This window comes from Cherax quadricarinatus, chromosome 43 (assembly GCF_038502225.1).
Source record: "Cherax quadricarinatus isolate ZL_2023a chromosome 43, ASM3850222v1, whole genome shotgun sequence".
NCBI lineage: Eukaryota > Metazoa > Arthropoda > Malacostraca > Decapoda > Parastacidae > Cherax > Cherax quadricarinatus.
The window spans coordinates 19,627,243-19,643,545 of NC_091334.1; the positions used below are offsets into that span (position 1 = coordinate 19,627,243).

General features: G+C 47.2%; 1 protein-coding gene and 1 long non-coding RNA gene across 3 annotated transcripts in view; one reads left to right on the top strand and one right to left on the bottom strand.

The window, feature by feature from the left end:
- Positions 1–16,303, top strand: part of LOC138853924 (uncharacterized) — a 217,418-nt gene that overhangs the window by 61,646 nt on the left and 139,469 nt on the right. The gene's annotated exons all lie outside the window — the stretch shown is intronic.
- The window catches only part of LOC128694328 (aquaporin AQPAn.G), a 93,275-nt gene that overhangs the window by 7,516 nt on the left and 69,456 nt on the right, over positions 1–16,303 (bottom strand). Inside the window, exon 5 of one of the 2 annotated variants that reach the window (XM_053784424.2) lies at positions 1,805–1,937. The exons of the other annotated variant lie outside the window; for it this stretch is intronic. Coding sequence (XP_053640399.2) covers positions 1,806–1,937 — 132 coding nt within the window. The 3' untranslated portion in view covers position 1,805. The remainder of the gene's footprint in view (positions 1–1,804; positions 1,938–16,303) is intronic. 2 annotated transcript variants of the gene reach the window in all.

Consider the following 16,303-nt stretch of genomic DNA (forward strand, 5'->3'; position numbering starts at 1 on the left):
TCGATGTGATTTTTATTTCCAAGATTGATGTACCGGATACATCGACTCCAGGCTGATGAGGGACTGATTACGTCAGTCTCCTCCTCCTCATCCTCCACAGTTCTTCTCTGTATTGGACTGAAGGAGCCACTGGCTGGCGAAACGTTTCTTTAATAAACATTCCCCAAATGTTGCATTAAGTGTCTTATGCAACATTGTGTTCAACTAAGTGTTGAACACTTAGTTCAACACACCGTATATTGCACACTTCTCCACGCAGATACCTGGAGTTTACCTGGAGAGAGTTCCGGGGGTCAACGCCCCCGCGGCCCGGTCTGTGACCAGGCCTCCTCGTGGATCAGTGCCTGATCAACAAGAGAAGACAGGAAAGTTTTAATACACGTTATGTACTGTCATGCAATAAGCATGCAGGTACTACCTACTTCATGCACCAGTAATGAAGGTACTAGCTGTATCATGCACATGCAACACGAACCACATCTCCAGGGTATTACACGGGGTTACGCATCATGTGTTGGGAAGGGTGACATTAATATTGGATGTGAAGGGAAGGGATGAGGAGGGAATGGAAGGAAGGTGGAGACACAGAGGCTGGTGGATCAGGAGATGTAATCCCCTCCCTCATACACATATATGCTGATATTTACAAATATTATCTCTCAGTTCACAGCAGGATTCGAACCTGCACACTCTGCATCAAGGTACGCGGTACTTTATCCACACAGCCAGACCTGAAGTACTGCGTACCTTGATGCAGAGTGTGTAGGCTCGAATCCTGCTGTGGACTAAGGGATTATGTTCGTAAATAATTTTGCCCGTCTGCGAATTAAGCATATACTGGTATATAAGAAGTCACATGGAGATGGAAATCTTTGGCTCTAGATCTTTCACACTCTCGTGCGTCGTCAGGAGCTATGCAGTGTTGCAAGACAGCGACAGAGGGGAAATTCTCTGAGACAAGGCAGAAGGTATGAACGGGCTGCGAATGATACCTTCTGCCTTGCCTCAGAGAATTTCACCTACTATCTGTTGCCGTCTTGGAACATTGCATAGCTCCTGACGACGCACGAGAGAGCGAAAGATCTAGAGCTAGAAATTTCCATCCCCGTGTGGCTTATTCTGCATTGCTAAGATCGCCTGCTTGTAACTATTAAGCACACAGGTATGTAAGAAGCCGCGGGGAGGGCACTGAAAATACGTTTAGCGCTTACGGTACAAGACCGTCTTCAGAAAGTAGATTAAGCAAGGTTAGCAGGATCTTGGCTCGCCTGAACGTGACCTTTACTAGAAACGCTGAAAGCTATTTCTATCTCCCTCACAGTGGCTTATTTGCATATATATTACTAGTATGTGTGTTGTGATAGTTTACACACACACACACACAAACACACACACACACACACACACACACACACACGCACACACACACACACTCAGGTGTATTCCCTCGGCAGTGGGCAACACAACACAGGTCAGACGACATGTCTTGTACTAGATGACGTCACAAAAACGTATTTCATGGTATTGTGACTGCTACGTACGGATACAACAAGCATTACGAATACATACACCAAGGACACTAGACAAATACATCAAAGACACTGGACCAACACATAGTGTACCACAGTATAATGTTAGTGAAGCACTGTACTGTGACATGTTAGTTGTACACTGCAATGAAACACACACACACACACACACACACACACACACAAACACACACACACACACACACACACACACACACACACACACACACACACACACACACACACACACGGCTAGTGATCGATCTTGTCTGTACCTTAGGCATTGTTGGCTCTCTTACTGTACGCATCAAGTTCTACGTCATAGCTCCTGGCCTTGTGCGCCCTGAAGATGTAAGAGTAGACGACAGCTGCCAGCATACCTCCTAGGATGGGACCAGCCCAATATACCTAGAAGAAAGGTCGTTGTCAGCGTCTACCATAATATAATATTAAGATAAGAGTTGTTGGTTTTTTTTTTTTTAGCCCCTGAGGGTTAGCCACACAGGATAACCCAAGGTAGTCAGTGCGTCATCGAGGGACTGTCTGTCTGATTCCCAGTGTTGTCCTGTCTTGCCCCCCTCCCAGGATGCCACCCACATCAGTAAGGACCTGCCTTGTATGGGCCAGTAGGCCTTCTGCAGTGTTCCTCCATTCTTATGTTCTTATGTTTAACACCCAGGTATCTGCTCGCTTGCTAGGTGGACGGGACTGGAGGTGTAAGGAAACACGCCCAACATTACCGCCCGTGTCGGGGATCGAACCACGGATACTCAGTGTGTGAGGGGAGTGTTGCCAACCAAGCCACAGGAACACTCAATACTTCCCTGCCACTCACCTGAAACACCCCTGCCACTCACCTGGAACACCCCTGCCACCCACCTGGAACACCCCTGCCACTCACCTGGAACACCCCTGCTACCCACCTGAAACACCCCTGCCACCCACCTGAAACACCCCTGCCACCCACCTGAAACACCCCTGCCACCCACCTGAAACACCCCTGCCACCCACCTGAAACACCCCTGCCACCCACCTGAAACACCCCTGTCACCCACCTGAAACACCCCTGCCACTCACCTGAAACACCCCTGCTACCCACCTGAAACACCCCTGCCACCCACCTGAAACACCCCTGCCACTCACCTGGAACACCCCTGCCACCCACCTGGAACACCCCTGCCACTCACCTGGAACACCCCTGCTACCCACCTGAAACACCCCTGCCACCCACCTGAAACACCCCTGCCACCCACCTGAAACACCCCTGCCACCCACCTGAAACACCCCTGCCACCCACCTGAAACACCCCTGCCACCCACTTGAAACACCCCTGCCACCCACTTGAAACATCCCTGCCACCCACCTGAAACACCCCTGCCACCCACCTGAAACACCCCTGCCACCCACCTGAAACACCCCTGCCACCCACTTGAAACATCCCTGCCACCCACCTGAAACACCCCTGCCACCCACCTGAAACACCCCTGCCACCCACCTGAAACATCCCTGCCACCCACCTGAAACACCCACACTCATCCATATTGGAAGTATAACACACCAGGAGATATACACTGAGAGGTATATTTCAGTGTATATATGGTGAGAGATTACCTTAATCCCTATTTAAGGGATAGAAGTATACCTGTATGGTATACTTAATGATCTTGGTGGAGTCAACCGGCTTTAAACCTCATTAATGAACCAGGAATACCAAGCTTACACGGTAGACCTGCCCAGGTAAGTGCACAAGGGTGACCACCTTCAAAGGTCAGTGCACACGAACGCGCACCCTGACACCCTGAACCATGACAATTACAGGAATACATCAATTCATAAAATATAACCTTCATTAAAAAATGATCTTAAAATGAGAAAAGCAGGTCATGTGATATCTACAGAAGAACCACAGTGAAGACAGTCACAGCGTCACAGAGAGAGAGAGAGATTGTAGGAGGAGGAGTAAGCAGTTAATATCTTGTCTAATACAGGAACGATATTCTGCAGTTTGAATAGACTTCAGAAATGTAGTATCTGCGTGCCTCCGGCGAGACAGTGATAGTGTGAATGATGGTGAAGGGGTTTCTTCTATTTCGGGTCCCCCATGCCTCGGTGGGAGACGGCCAGTGTGTTGAAAAATCAGCGTGTCGATATAGGAGTGATATAGACGTGTGTTACCCATCATGTTAGTCACTTGGGAGTGTCTGACATGAGTTAGAATGTGTACCTGACATGTACTCATTGCTAACTTGTCTGAAATCTCCCGATAGTGAAGTATGTACTGTTGAGATGTGAAGATTGTCACGCTGTGGCCTGGTCAAGGACTGTGTCACAGTGGAGGTGACCCCGGAGCAGGTAGACACTGTTAGTCTACTACCACAGTGGAGGTAGTGTTAGTCTACCATCACAGTGGAGGTAGTGTTAGTCTACTACCACAGTGGAGGTAGTGTTAGTCTACTACCACAGTGAAGGTAGTGTTAGTCTACTACCACAGTGGAGGTAGTGTTAGTCTACTAACACAGTGGAGGTAGTGTTAGTCTACTACCACAGTGGAGGTAGTGTTAGTCTACCATCACAGTGGAGGTAGTGTTAGTCTACTACCACAGTGGAGGTAGTGTTAGTCTACTACCACAGTGGAGGTAGTGTTAGTCTACTACCACAGTGGAGGTAGTGTTAGTCTACTACCACAGTGGAGGTAGTGTTAGTCTACTACCACAGTGGAGATAGTGTTAGTCTACTACCACAGTGGAGGTAGTGTTAGTCTACCCTCACAGTGGAGGTAGTGTTAGTCTACCATCACAGTGGGGGTAGTGTTAGTCTACCATCACAGTGGAGGTAGTGTTAGTCTACTACCACAGTGGAGGTAGTGTTAGTCTACTACCACAGTGGAGGTAGTGTTAGTCTACCATCACAGTGAAGGTAGTGTTAGTCTACTACCACAGTGGAGGTAGTGTTAGTCTACTACCACAGTGGAGGTAGTGTTAGTCTACTACCACAGTGGAGATAGTGTTAGTCTACCCTCACAGTGGAGGTAGTGTTAGTCTACTACCACAGTGGAGGTAGTGTTAGTCTACTACCACAGTGGAGATAGTGTTAGTCTACCCTCACAGTGGAGGTAGTGTTAGTCTACCATCACAGTGGGGGTAGTGTTAGTCTACCATCACAGTGGGGGTAGTGTTAGTCTACCCTCACAGTGGAGGTAGTGTTAGTCTACCATCACGGTGGAGGTAGTGTTAGTCAACTACCACAGTGGAGGTAGTGTTAGTCTACCCTCACAGTGGAGGTAGTGTTAGTCTACCATCACAGTGGAGGTAGTGTTAGTCAACTACCACAGTGGAGGTAGTGTTAGTCTACCCTCACAGTGGAGGTAGTGTTAGTCTACTACCACAGTGGAGGTAGTGTTAGTCTACTACCACAGTGGAGGTAGTGTTAGTCTACTACCACAGTGGAGGTAGTGTTAGTCTACTACCACAGTGGAGGTAGTGTTAGTCTACTACCACAGTGGAGGTAGTGTTAGTCTACCATCACAGTGGAGGTAGTGTTAGTCTACCATCACAGTGGAGGTAGTGTTAGTCTACCATCACAGTGGAGGTAGTGTTAGTCTACCATCACAGTGGAGGTAGTGTTAGTCTACCATCACAGTGGAGGTAGTGTTAGTCTACCATCACAGTGGAGGTAGTGTTAGTCTATCATCACAGTGGAGGTAGTGTTAGTCTACCATCACAGTGGAGGTAGTGTTAGTCTACTACCACAGTGGAGGTAGTGTTAGTCTACCATCACAGTGGAGGTAGTGTTAGTCTACCATCACAGTGGAGGTAGTGTTAGTCTACCATCACAGTGGAGGTAGTGTTAGTCTACCATCACAGTGGAGGTAGTGTTAGTCTACTACCACAGTGGAGGTAGTGTTAGTCTACTATCACAGTGGAGGTAGTGTTAGTCTACTACCACAGTGGAGGTAGTGTTAGTCTACTACCACAGTGGAGGTAGTGTTAGTCTACTACCACAGTGGAGGTAGTGTTAGTCTACTACCACAGTGGAGGTAGTGTTAGTCTACCATCACAGTGGAGGTAGTGTTAGTCTACAATCACAGTGGAGGTAGTGTTAGTCTACAATCACAGTGGGGGTAGTGTTAGTCTACAATCACAGTGGAGGTAGTGTTAGTCTACCATCACAGTGGAGGTAGTGTTAGTCTACAATCACAGTGGGGGTAGTGTTAGTCTACAATCACAGTGGAGGTAGTGTTAGTCTACCATCACAGTGGAGGTAGTGTTAGTCTACAATCACAGTGGAGGTAGTGTTAGTCTACAATCACAGTGGAGGTAGTATTAGTCTATCATCACAGTGGGGGTAGTGTTAGTCTACAATCACAGTGGAGGTAGTGTTAGTCTACAATCACAGTGGAGGTAGTGTTAGTCTACAATCACAGTGGAGGTAGTATTAGTCTATCATCACAGTGGGGGTAGTGTTAGTCTACAATCACAGTGGAGGTAGTGTTAGTCTACAATCACAGTGGGGGTAGTGTTAGTCTACAATCACAGTGGAGGTAGTGTTAGTCTACAATCACAGTGGGGGTAGTGTTAGTCTACCATCACAGTGGAGGTAGTGTTAGTCTACCATCACAGTGGAGGTAGTGTTAGTCTACAATCACAGTGGAGGTAGTGTTAGTCTACCATCACAGTGGGGGTAGTGTTAGTCTACAATCACAGTGGAGGTAGCGTTAGTCTACCATCACAGTGGAGGTAGTGTTAGTCTACAATCACAGTGGGGGTAGTGTTAGTCTACAATCACAGTGGAGGTAGCGTTAGTCTACCATCACAGTGGGGGTAGCGTTAGTCTACAATCACAGTGGAGGTAGTGTTAGTCTAAAATCACAGTGGAGGTAGTGTTAGTCTACCATCACAGTGGAGGTAGTGTTAGTCTACTACCACAGTGGAGGTAGTGTTAGTCTACCATCACAGTGGAGGTAGTGTTAGTCTACAATCACAGTGGAGGTAGTGTTAGTCTACCATCACAGTGGGGGTAGTGTTAGTCTACCATCACAGTGGAGGTAGTGTTAGTCTACCATCACAGTGGAGGTAGTGTTAGTCTACCATCACAGTGGAGGTAGTGTTAGTCTACCATCACAGTGGAGGTAGTGTTAGTCTACCATCACAGTGGAGGTAGTGTTAGTCTACAATCACAGTGGGGGTAGTGTTAGTCTACCATCACAGTGGAGGTAGTGTTAGTCTACCATCACAGTGGAGGTAGTGTTAGTCTACCATCACAGTGGAGGTAGTGTTAGTCTACAATCACAGTGGAGGTAGTGTTAGTCTACAATCACAGTGGAGGTAGTGTTAGTCTATCATCACAGTGGGGGTAGTGTTAGTCTACAATCACAGTGGAGGTAGTGTTAGTCTACAATCACAGTGGAGGTAGTGTTAGTCTACAATCACAGTGGAGGTAGTGTTAGTCTATCATCACAGTGGAGGTAGTGTTAGTCTGCCATCACAGTGGAGGTAGTGTTAGTCTACAATCACAGTGGAGGTAGTGTTAGTCTACCATCACAGTGGGGGTAGTGTTAGTCTACCATCACAGTGGGGGTAGTGTTAGTCTACCATCACAGTGGAGGTAGTGTTAGTCTACCATCACAGTGGAGGTAGTGTTAGTCTACAATCACAGTGGAGGTAGTGTTAGTCTACCATCACAGTGGGGGTAGTGTTAGTCTACAATCACAGTGGAGGTAGCGTTAGTCTACCATCACAGTGGAGGTAGTGTTAGTCTACAATCACAGTGGGGGTAGTGTTAGTCTACAATCACAGTGGAGGTAGCGTTAGTCTACCATCACAGTGGGGGTAGCGTTAGTCTACAATCACAGTGGAGGTAGTGTTAGTCTAAAATCACAGTGGAGGTAGTGTTAGTCTACCATCACAGTGGAGGTAGTGTTAGTCTGCTACCACAGTGGAGGTAGTGTTAGTCTACCATCACAGTGGAGGTAGTGTTAGTCTACAATCACAGTGGAGGTAGTGTTAGTCTACCATCACAGTGGGGGTAGTGTTAGTCTACCATCACAGTGGAGGTAGTGTTAGTCTACCATCACAGTGGAGGTAGTGTTAGTCTACCATCACAGTGGAGGTAGTGTTAGTCTACTACCACAGTGGAGGTAGTGTTAGTCTACCATCACAGTGGAGGTAGTGTTAGTCTACAATCACAGTGGGGGTAGTGTTAGTCTATCATCACAGTGGAGGTAGTGTTAGTCTACCATCACAGTGGAGGTAGTGTTAGTCTACCATCACAGTGGAGGTAGTGTTAGTCTACAATCACAGTGGGGGTAGTGTTAGTCTATCATCACAGTGGAGGTAGTGTTAGTCTACCTTCACAGTGGAGGTAGTGTTAGTCTACAATCACAGTGGAGGTAGTGTTAGTCTACCATTACAGTGAAGGTAGTGTTAGTCTACCATCACAGTGGGGGTAGTGTTAGTCTACCATCACAGTGGAGGTAGTGTTAGTCTACCATCACAGTGGGGGTAGTGTTAGTCTACCATCACAGTGGAGGTAGTGTTAGTCTACCATCACAGTGGAGGTAAGAACTGAGAGAGGTACGGCAAGACCCGGACGGCAGACTAAAGCAGATTTTGACTGATAGATCAGAGAAAGACACCAGGAAGAGTAAGAGACAAGGACGAGGCAGCAGTTGACTGCAGGAAATTAACGAAGGGAGGGGGGGGTGAAGAAGGTACGGAAATATGGCGAACATAGTAGAGATGGATTGGGGTGTCCCGTAGCTGGGTTGGTAGTACACTGGGTGAGATGCTGGGAATGTTGAAAACACGTTATAAACCGTTGTAAGATGTGGAGCAGCGGCGCTGGAGGCTGCTAGATGAGGGATGCTCACTGCTCTCCCTCCCATTACCTCGAGTTCTACACTGATGTAGATAAGGTGGGGAACATTGGGGGTGGGAACACTATATGATAGTGTACCACACTGGGCGTGGTAGTGTACCGCACTGGACGTGGTAGTGTACCACACTGGACGTGGTAGTGTACCACACTGGACGTGGTAGTGTACCACACTGGACGTGGTAGTGTACCACACTGGACGTGGTAGTGTACCACACTGGACGTGGTTGTGTACCACACTGGACGTGGTTGTGTACCACACTGGACGTGGTAGTGTACCGCACTGGACGTGGTAGTGTACCACACTGGGCGTGGTAGTGTACCACACTGGGCGTGGTAGTGTACCACACTGGACGTGGTAGTGTACCAAACTGGACGTGGTAGTGTACCACACTGGACGTGGTAGTGTAATGCACTGGACGTGGTTGTGTACCACACTGGACGTGGTAGTGTACCACACTGGACGTGGTAGTGTACCACACTGGACGTGGTAGTGTACCACACTGGACGTGGTTGTGTACCACACTGGACGTGGTAGTGTACCGCACTGGACGTGGTAGTGTACCACACTGGACGTGGTAGTGTACCACACTGGACGTGGTTGTGTACCACACTGGACGTGGTTGTGTACCACACTGGACGTGGTTGTGTACCACACTGGACGTGGTAGTGTACCACACTGGACGTGGTAGTGTACCACACTGGACGTGGTAGTGTACCACACTGGACGTGGTAGTGTACCACACTGGACGTGGTAGTGTACCGCACTGGACGTGGTAGTGTACCGCACTGGACGTGGTAGTGTACCACACTGGACGTGGTAGTGTACCGCACTGGACGTGGTAGTGTACCACACTGGACGTGGTAGTGTACCGCACTGGACGTGGTAGTGTACCGCACTGGACGTGGTAGTATACCACACTGGACGTGGTAGTGTACCACACTGGACGTGGTAGTGTACCGCACTGGACGTGGTAGTGTACCGCACTGGACGTGGTAGTGTACCGCACTGGACGTGGTAGTGTACCGCACTGGACGTGGTAGTGTACCGCACTGGACGTGGTAGTGTACCACACTGGACGTGGTAGTGTACCGCACTGGACGTGGTAGTGTACCACACTGGACGTGGTAGTGTACCACACTGGGCGTGGTAGTGTACCGCACTGGACGTGGTAGTGTACCACACTGGGCGTGGTAGTGTACCACACTGGGCGTGGTAGTGTACCGCACTGGACGTGGTAGTGTACCGCACTGGACGTGGTAGTATACCACACTGGACGTGGTAGTGTACCGCACTGGACGTGGTAGTGTACCGCACTGGACGTGGTAGTGTACCGCACTGGACGTGGTAGTGTACCACACTGGACGTGGTAGTGTACCGCACTGGACGTGGTAGTGTACCGCACTGGACGTGGTAGTGTACCGCACTGGACGTGGTAGTGTACCACACTGGGCGTGGTAGTGTACCACACTGGACGTGGTAGTGTACCACACTGGGCGTGGTAGTATACCACACTGGACGTGGTAGTGTACCACACTGGACGTGGTAGTGTACCACACTGGACGTGGTAGTGTACCACACTGGGCGTGGTAGTATACCACACTGGACGTGGTAGTGTACCACACTGGACGTGGTAGTATACCACACTGGACGTGGTACCGCGACCCACACACTAAGTACCACTGATCCCAAACAGATATAACTGGAATCCCGAGGAACAGAATACACCAACACCCACCACCAACACCCACCAGCAACACCCACCAACAACACCCACCAGCAACACCCACCAACAACATCCACCAGCAACACCCACCAGCAACATCCACCAGCAACACCCACCAGCAACACCCACCAGCAACACCCACTAGCAACACCCACCGGCAACACCCACCAGCAACACCCACCAGCAACACCCACCGGCAACACGCACCAGCAACACCCACCAGCAGCACCCACCGGCAACAACCACCGGCAACACCCACCAGCAACACCCACCAACAACACCCACCAGCAACACCCACCAGCAACACCCACCAGCAACACCCACCAGCAACACCCACCAGCAACACCCACCAGCAACACCCACCGGCAACACCCACAAGCAACACCCACCAGCAACACCCACCAGCAACACCCACAAGCAACACCCACCAGCAACACCCACCAGCAACACCCACCGGCAACACCCACAAGCAACACCCACCAGCAACACCCACCAGCAACACCCACCAGCAACACCCACCAGCAACACCCACCAGCAACACCCACCGGCAACACCCACAAGCAACACCCACAAGCAACACCCACCAGCAACACCCACAAGCAACACCCACAAGCAACACCCACCAGCAACACCCACAAGCAACACCCACCGGCAACACCCACCAGCAACACCCACCAGCAACACCCACCGGCAACACCCACCAGCAACACCCACCAGCAACACCCACCAGCAACACCCACCAGCAACACCCACCAGCAACACCCACCAGCAGGGCGCTACACCACCGTGGGAAACAGCGCTCCACCGTGGGAACTTTTCTTGCCCTGGCTTTATTTTCACGGTGAAAACCTCGCGGACGATGTTTCGCGAACCAGCCCGCGAATCAACGAATATATTTGACCCAGAAATTAAATTTCTCTCTCTCTCTCTCTCTCTCTCTCTCTCTCTCTCTCTCTCTCTCTCTCTCTCTCTCTCTCTCTCTCTCTCTCTCTCTCTCTCTCTCTCTCTCTCTCTCACACACACACATATTGGTTTTATTAGTTTAATGTCAGTTGGAGCCAGCTGTGTGTCAGCTGTGTGTCAGTTGGAGCCAGCTGTGTGTCAGTTGGAGCCAGCTGTGTGTCAGTTGGAGCCAGCTGTGTGTCAGTTGGAGCCAGCTGTGTGTCAGCTGGAGTCAGCTGTGTGTCAGTTGGAGCCAGCTGTGTGTCAGTTGGAGCCGGCTGTGTGTCAGTTGGAGCCGGCTGTGTATCAGTTGGAGCCAGCTGTGTGTCAGTTGGAGCCAGCTGTGTATCAGTTGGAGCCAGCTGTGTGTCAGTTGGAGCCAGCTGTGTGTCAGTTGGAGCCAGCTGTGTGTCAGTTGGAGCCAGCTGTGTGCCAGTCGGAGCCAGCTATGAGCCAGATGGAGCCAACCCTGATCCACCAAGAGGCCTGGTCTCAGACCGGGCCGCGGGGGCGTTGACCCCCGAAACCCTCTCCAGGTATACTCCAGGTATACTCCAGGTATACTCCAGGTATAGTCCAGGTATAGTCCAGGTATACTCCAGGTATACTCCAGGTATAGTCCAGGTATAGTCCAGGTATAGTCCAGGTATACTCCAGGTATACTCCAGGTATACTCCAGGTATACTCCAGGTATACTCCAGGTATACTCCAGGTATACTCCAGGTATACTCCAGGTATACTCCAGGTATACTCCAGGTATACTCTAGGTATACTCCAGGTATAGTCCAGGTATACTCCAGGTATAGTCCAGGTATAGTCCAGGTATACTCCAGGTATAGTCCAGGTATAGTCCAGGTATACTCCAGGTATAGTCCAGGTATAGTCCAGGTATACTCCAGGTATACTCCAGGTATACTCCAGGTATACTCCAGGTATACTCCAGGTATAGTCCAGGTATAGTCCAGGTATACTCCAGGTATACTCCAGGTATAGTCCAGGTATACTGCAGGTATAGTCCAGGTATACTCCAGGTATACTCCAGGTATACTCCAGGTATACTCCAGGTATACTCCAGGTATAGTCCAGGTATACTCCAGGTATACTCCAGGTATAGTCCAGGTATAGTCCAGGTATACTCCAGGTATACTCCAGGTATACTCCAGGTATAGTCCAGGTATACTCCAGGTATAGTCCAGGTATAGTCCAGGTATAGTCCAGGGTACTTGTTCTTGGTGTACTTGTTCTTGGTGTACTTGTTCTTGGCGTTCTTGTTCTTGGTGTACTTGTTCTTGGTGTACTTTGTTCTTGGTGTACTTGTTCTTGGTGTACTTGTTCTTGGTGTTCTTGTTCTTGGTGTACTTGTCCTTGATGAACTTTTTCTTGGTGCACTTCGTTCTTGGTGTACTTGTTTTTGATGTACTTGTTCCTGGTGTACTTGTTTTTGATGTACTTGTTCTTGATGTACTTGTTTTTGGTGTACTTGTTCTTGGTATACTTGTTCTTGATATACTTGTTCTTGGTGTACTTGTTCTTGATGTACTTGTTCTCGATGTACTTGTTCTTGATATACTTGTTCTTGGTGTACTTGTTCTTGGTGTTCTTGTTCTTGGTGTACTTGTCCTTGATGAACTTTTTCTTGGTGTACTTCGTTCTTGGTGTACTTGTTTTTGATGTACTTGTTCTTGATGTACTTGTTTTTGATGTACTTGTTCTTGATGTACTTGTTCTTGATATACTTGTTCTTGATGTACTTGTTCTTGATATACTTGTTCTTGATGTACTTGTTCTTGATGTACTTGTTCTTGATGTACTTGTTCTTGATGTGCTTGTTCTTGGTGTACTTGTTCTTGATGTACTTGTTTTGGTGTACTTGTTCTTGATGTACTTGTTCTTGATGTACTTGTTCTTGATGTACTTGTTTTTGGTGTACTTGTTCTTGGTGTACTTGTTCATGATGTACTTGTTCTTGTACTTGTTCTTGATGTACTTCTTCTTGATGTACTTGTTCTTTATGTACTTGTTCTTGGTGTACTTGTTCTTGATGTACTTGTTCTTGATGTACTTGTTCTTGATGTACTTGTTCTTGATGTACTTGTTCTTGATGTACTTGTTTTTGGTGTACTTGTTTTTGGTGTACTTGTTCTTGATGTACTTGTTCTTGATGTACTTGTTCTTGATGTACTTGTTCTTGATGTACTTGTTCTTGATGTACTTGTTTTTGGTGTACTTGTTTTTGGTGTACTTGTTCTTGATGTACTTGTTCTTGATGTACTTGTTCTTTATGTACTTGTTTTTGGTGTACTTGTTCTTGATTTACTTGTTTTTGGTGTACTTGTTTTTGGTGTACTTGTTCTTGATGTACTTGTTCTTGATGTACTTGTTCTTGATGTACTTGTTTTTGGTGTACTTGTTTTTGGTGTACTTGTTCTTGATGTACTTGTTTTTGGTGTACTTGTTCTTGATGTACTTGTTCTTGATGTACTTGTTCTTGGTGTACTTGTTCTTGGTGTACTTGTTCTTGATGTACTTGTTCTTGGTGTACTTGTTCTTGGTGTACTTGTTCTTGGTGTACTTGTTCTTGGTGTTCTTGTTCTTGGTGTACTTGTCCTTGATGAACTTTTTCTTGGTGTACTTCGTTCTTGGTGTACTTGTTTTTGATGTACTTGTTCCTGGTGTACTTGTTCTTGGTGTACTTGTCCTTGATGTACTTGTTCTTGGTGCACTTGTTCTTGGCGTTCTTCTTCTTGGTGTACTTGTTCTTGATGTACTTGTTCTTGGTGTACTTTGTTCTTGGTGTACTTGTTCTAGGTGTTCTTGTTCTTGGTGTACTTGTCCTTGATGAACTTTTTCTTGGTGTACTTCGTTCTTGGTGTACTTGTTTTTGATGTACTTGTTCCTGGTGTACTTGTTCTTGGTGTACTTGTTCTTGGTGTACTTGTTGTCGGTGTACTTGTTCTTGGTGTACTTGTTCTTGGTGTACTTGTCCTTGATGTACTTGTTCTTGGTGTACTTGTTCTTGGTGTACTTGTTCTTGGTGTACTTGTCCTTGATGTACTTGTTCTTGGTGTACTTTGCTCTTGGTGTACTTGTTCTTGATGTACTTGTCCTTGATGTACTTGTTCTTGGTGTACTTTGCTCTTGGTGTACTTGTCCTTGATGTACTTGTTCTTGGTGTACTTGTTCTTGGTGTACTTTGTTCTTGGTGTACTTGTTCTTTGTGTACTTGTCCTTGATGTTCTTGTTCTTGGTGTACTTTGTTCTTGGTGTACTTTTTCTTGATGTACTTGTTCTTGGTGTACTTGTTCTTGGTGTACTTTTTCTTGGTGTACTTTTTCTTGGTGTACTTGTTCTTGGTGTACTTGTTCTTGGTGTACTTTTTCTTGGTGTACTTGTTCTTGGTGTACTTGTTCTTGGTGTACTTGTTCTTGGTGTACTTGTTCTTGATGTACTTTGTTCTTGGTGTACTTGTTCTTGGTGCACTTGTTCTTGATGTACTTGTTCTTGGTGTACTTGTTCTTGATGTACTTTGTTCTTGGTGTACTTGTTCTTGGTGTACTTGCACTTCTGCAGTACCGTTTACCTGGCCTCTGACAGGTACCACTGTGGTACACAGGTCAGTATTCATGCCTGTGGACCGAGGCAAGATACACTGTGCATAGGAACATTAGAGAGGAGGAACACTACAGCAGGCCTACTGGCCCATACTAGACAGGTCCTTCTCAGACACAAACCCACTAAGAGAAGTATTCGCCCAACCCATTATCATTGTTACCAAGGGAATGACCTTTGATAACTGTTATCAACTCACGTGGGAGTCCCACTACACCCACGCAACTCTGCACTAAAAATATGTAATGGACGATTTTGGGGGCTGTGGATCATTTAGCCACTAGGCCCGGTGGCCTGGTGGCTAAAGCTCCCGCTTCACACACGGAGGGCCCTGGTTCGATTCCCGGTGGGTGGAAACATTCGACACGTTTCCTTACACCTGTTGTCCTGTTCACCTAGCAGCAAATAGGTACCTGGGTGTTAGTCGACTGGTGTGGGTCGCATCCTGGGGGACAAGATTAAGGACCACAATGGAAATAAGTTAGACAGTCCTCGATGACGCACTGACTTTCTTTGGTTATCCTGGGTGGCTAACCCTCCGGGGTTAAAAATCCGAACGAAATCCTATCCTAACCAAATCGTAATGACACGATTGTACACAAACCATACCACAGGTGGGGTTAGATGGATGAATCGTGTTGTAGCCAGCTGGCCCAGTGGCTAAAGCGTCGGTCTGGAGTTTTATGACTCTGTGATCGCGGATTCTAACCCCGCCCGTGGTATGGTTTGTTTTTTATTTATCTAAATTCTGCCAATATTTTTTTGTGAGAGTATTGGCAACTGTTTTATACGTTGTATTATAGTTTCGTAACGACTAGCCAAAAATTATGCAATATATTTTTTGATGTGGCACCACTGCTTTATTAACAGTGACAGAAGCAGTGACAACCACAAAAGTGCTTTTGTTACTCTTGTAAATTGTTAAGATAAGATAAGATAAGATTTCGTTCGGATTTTTAACCCCGGAGGGTTAGCCACCCAGGATAACCAAAGAAAGTCAGTGCGTCATCGAGGACTGTCTAACTTATTTCCATTGTGGTCCTTAATCTTGTCCCCCAGGATGCGACCCACACCAGTCGACTAACACCCAGGTACCTATTTGCTGCTAGGTGAACAGGACAACAGGTGTAAGGAAACGTGTCGGAATGTTTCCACCCGCCGGGAATCGAACCCGGGCCCTCCGTGTGTGAAGCGGGAGCTTTAGCCACCAGGCCACCGGGCCACACAAAAATCAATCATTATTATTGTAAATTTAATGAAGTTATATAACAATACACCTTGTGGCTTAGCGCTTCTTTTTGATAATAATAATAATATATAACAATACAATGACAAAAATTTACTGTATGATGTATTTACTGTCACCCCACGAAGAAATTATGTGGGAAAGTTGGGATATTTTTTGGCTCAGAATTTCACCCCTCCCTTTCAGAAAATTAAAAAAAATTAAGACTATTTCTATATTTTACTCTTTTTAAAACCATAACTCTTCAACATATATTGTAAAAATTGCTAAAAATCGGCTCATAAATGATAAATCGTCGTTAAGGAATAACAAAATAAATGAGGAAATTTATGTAACTGTATTTAAGTTCCCCCAGAAAGACGCCGACGTTTTCTTCC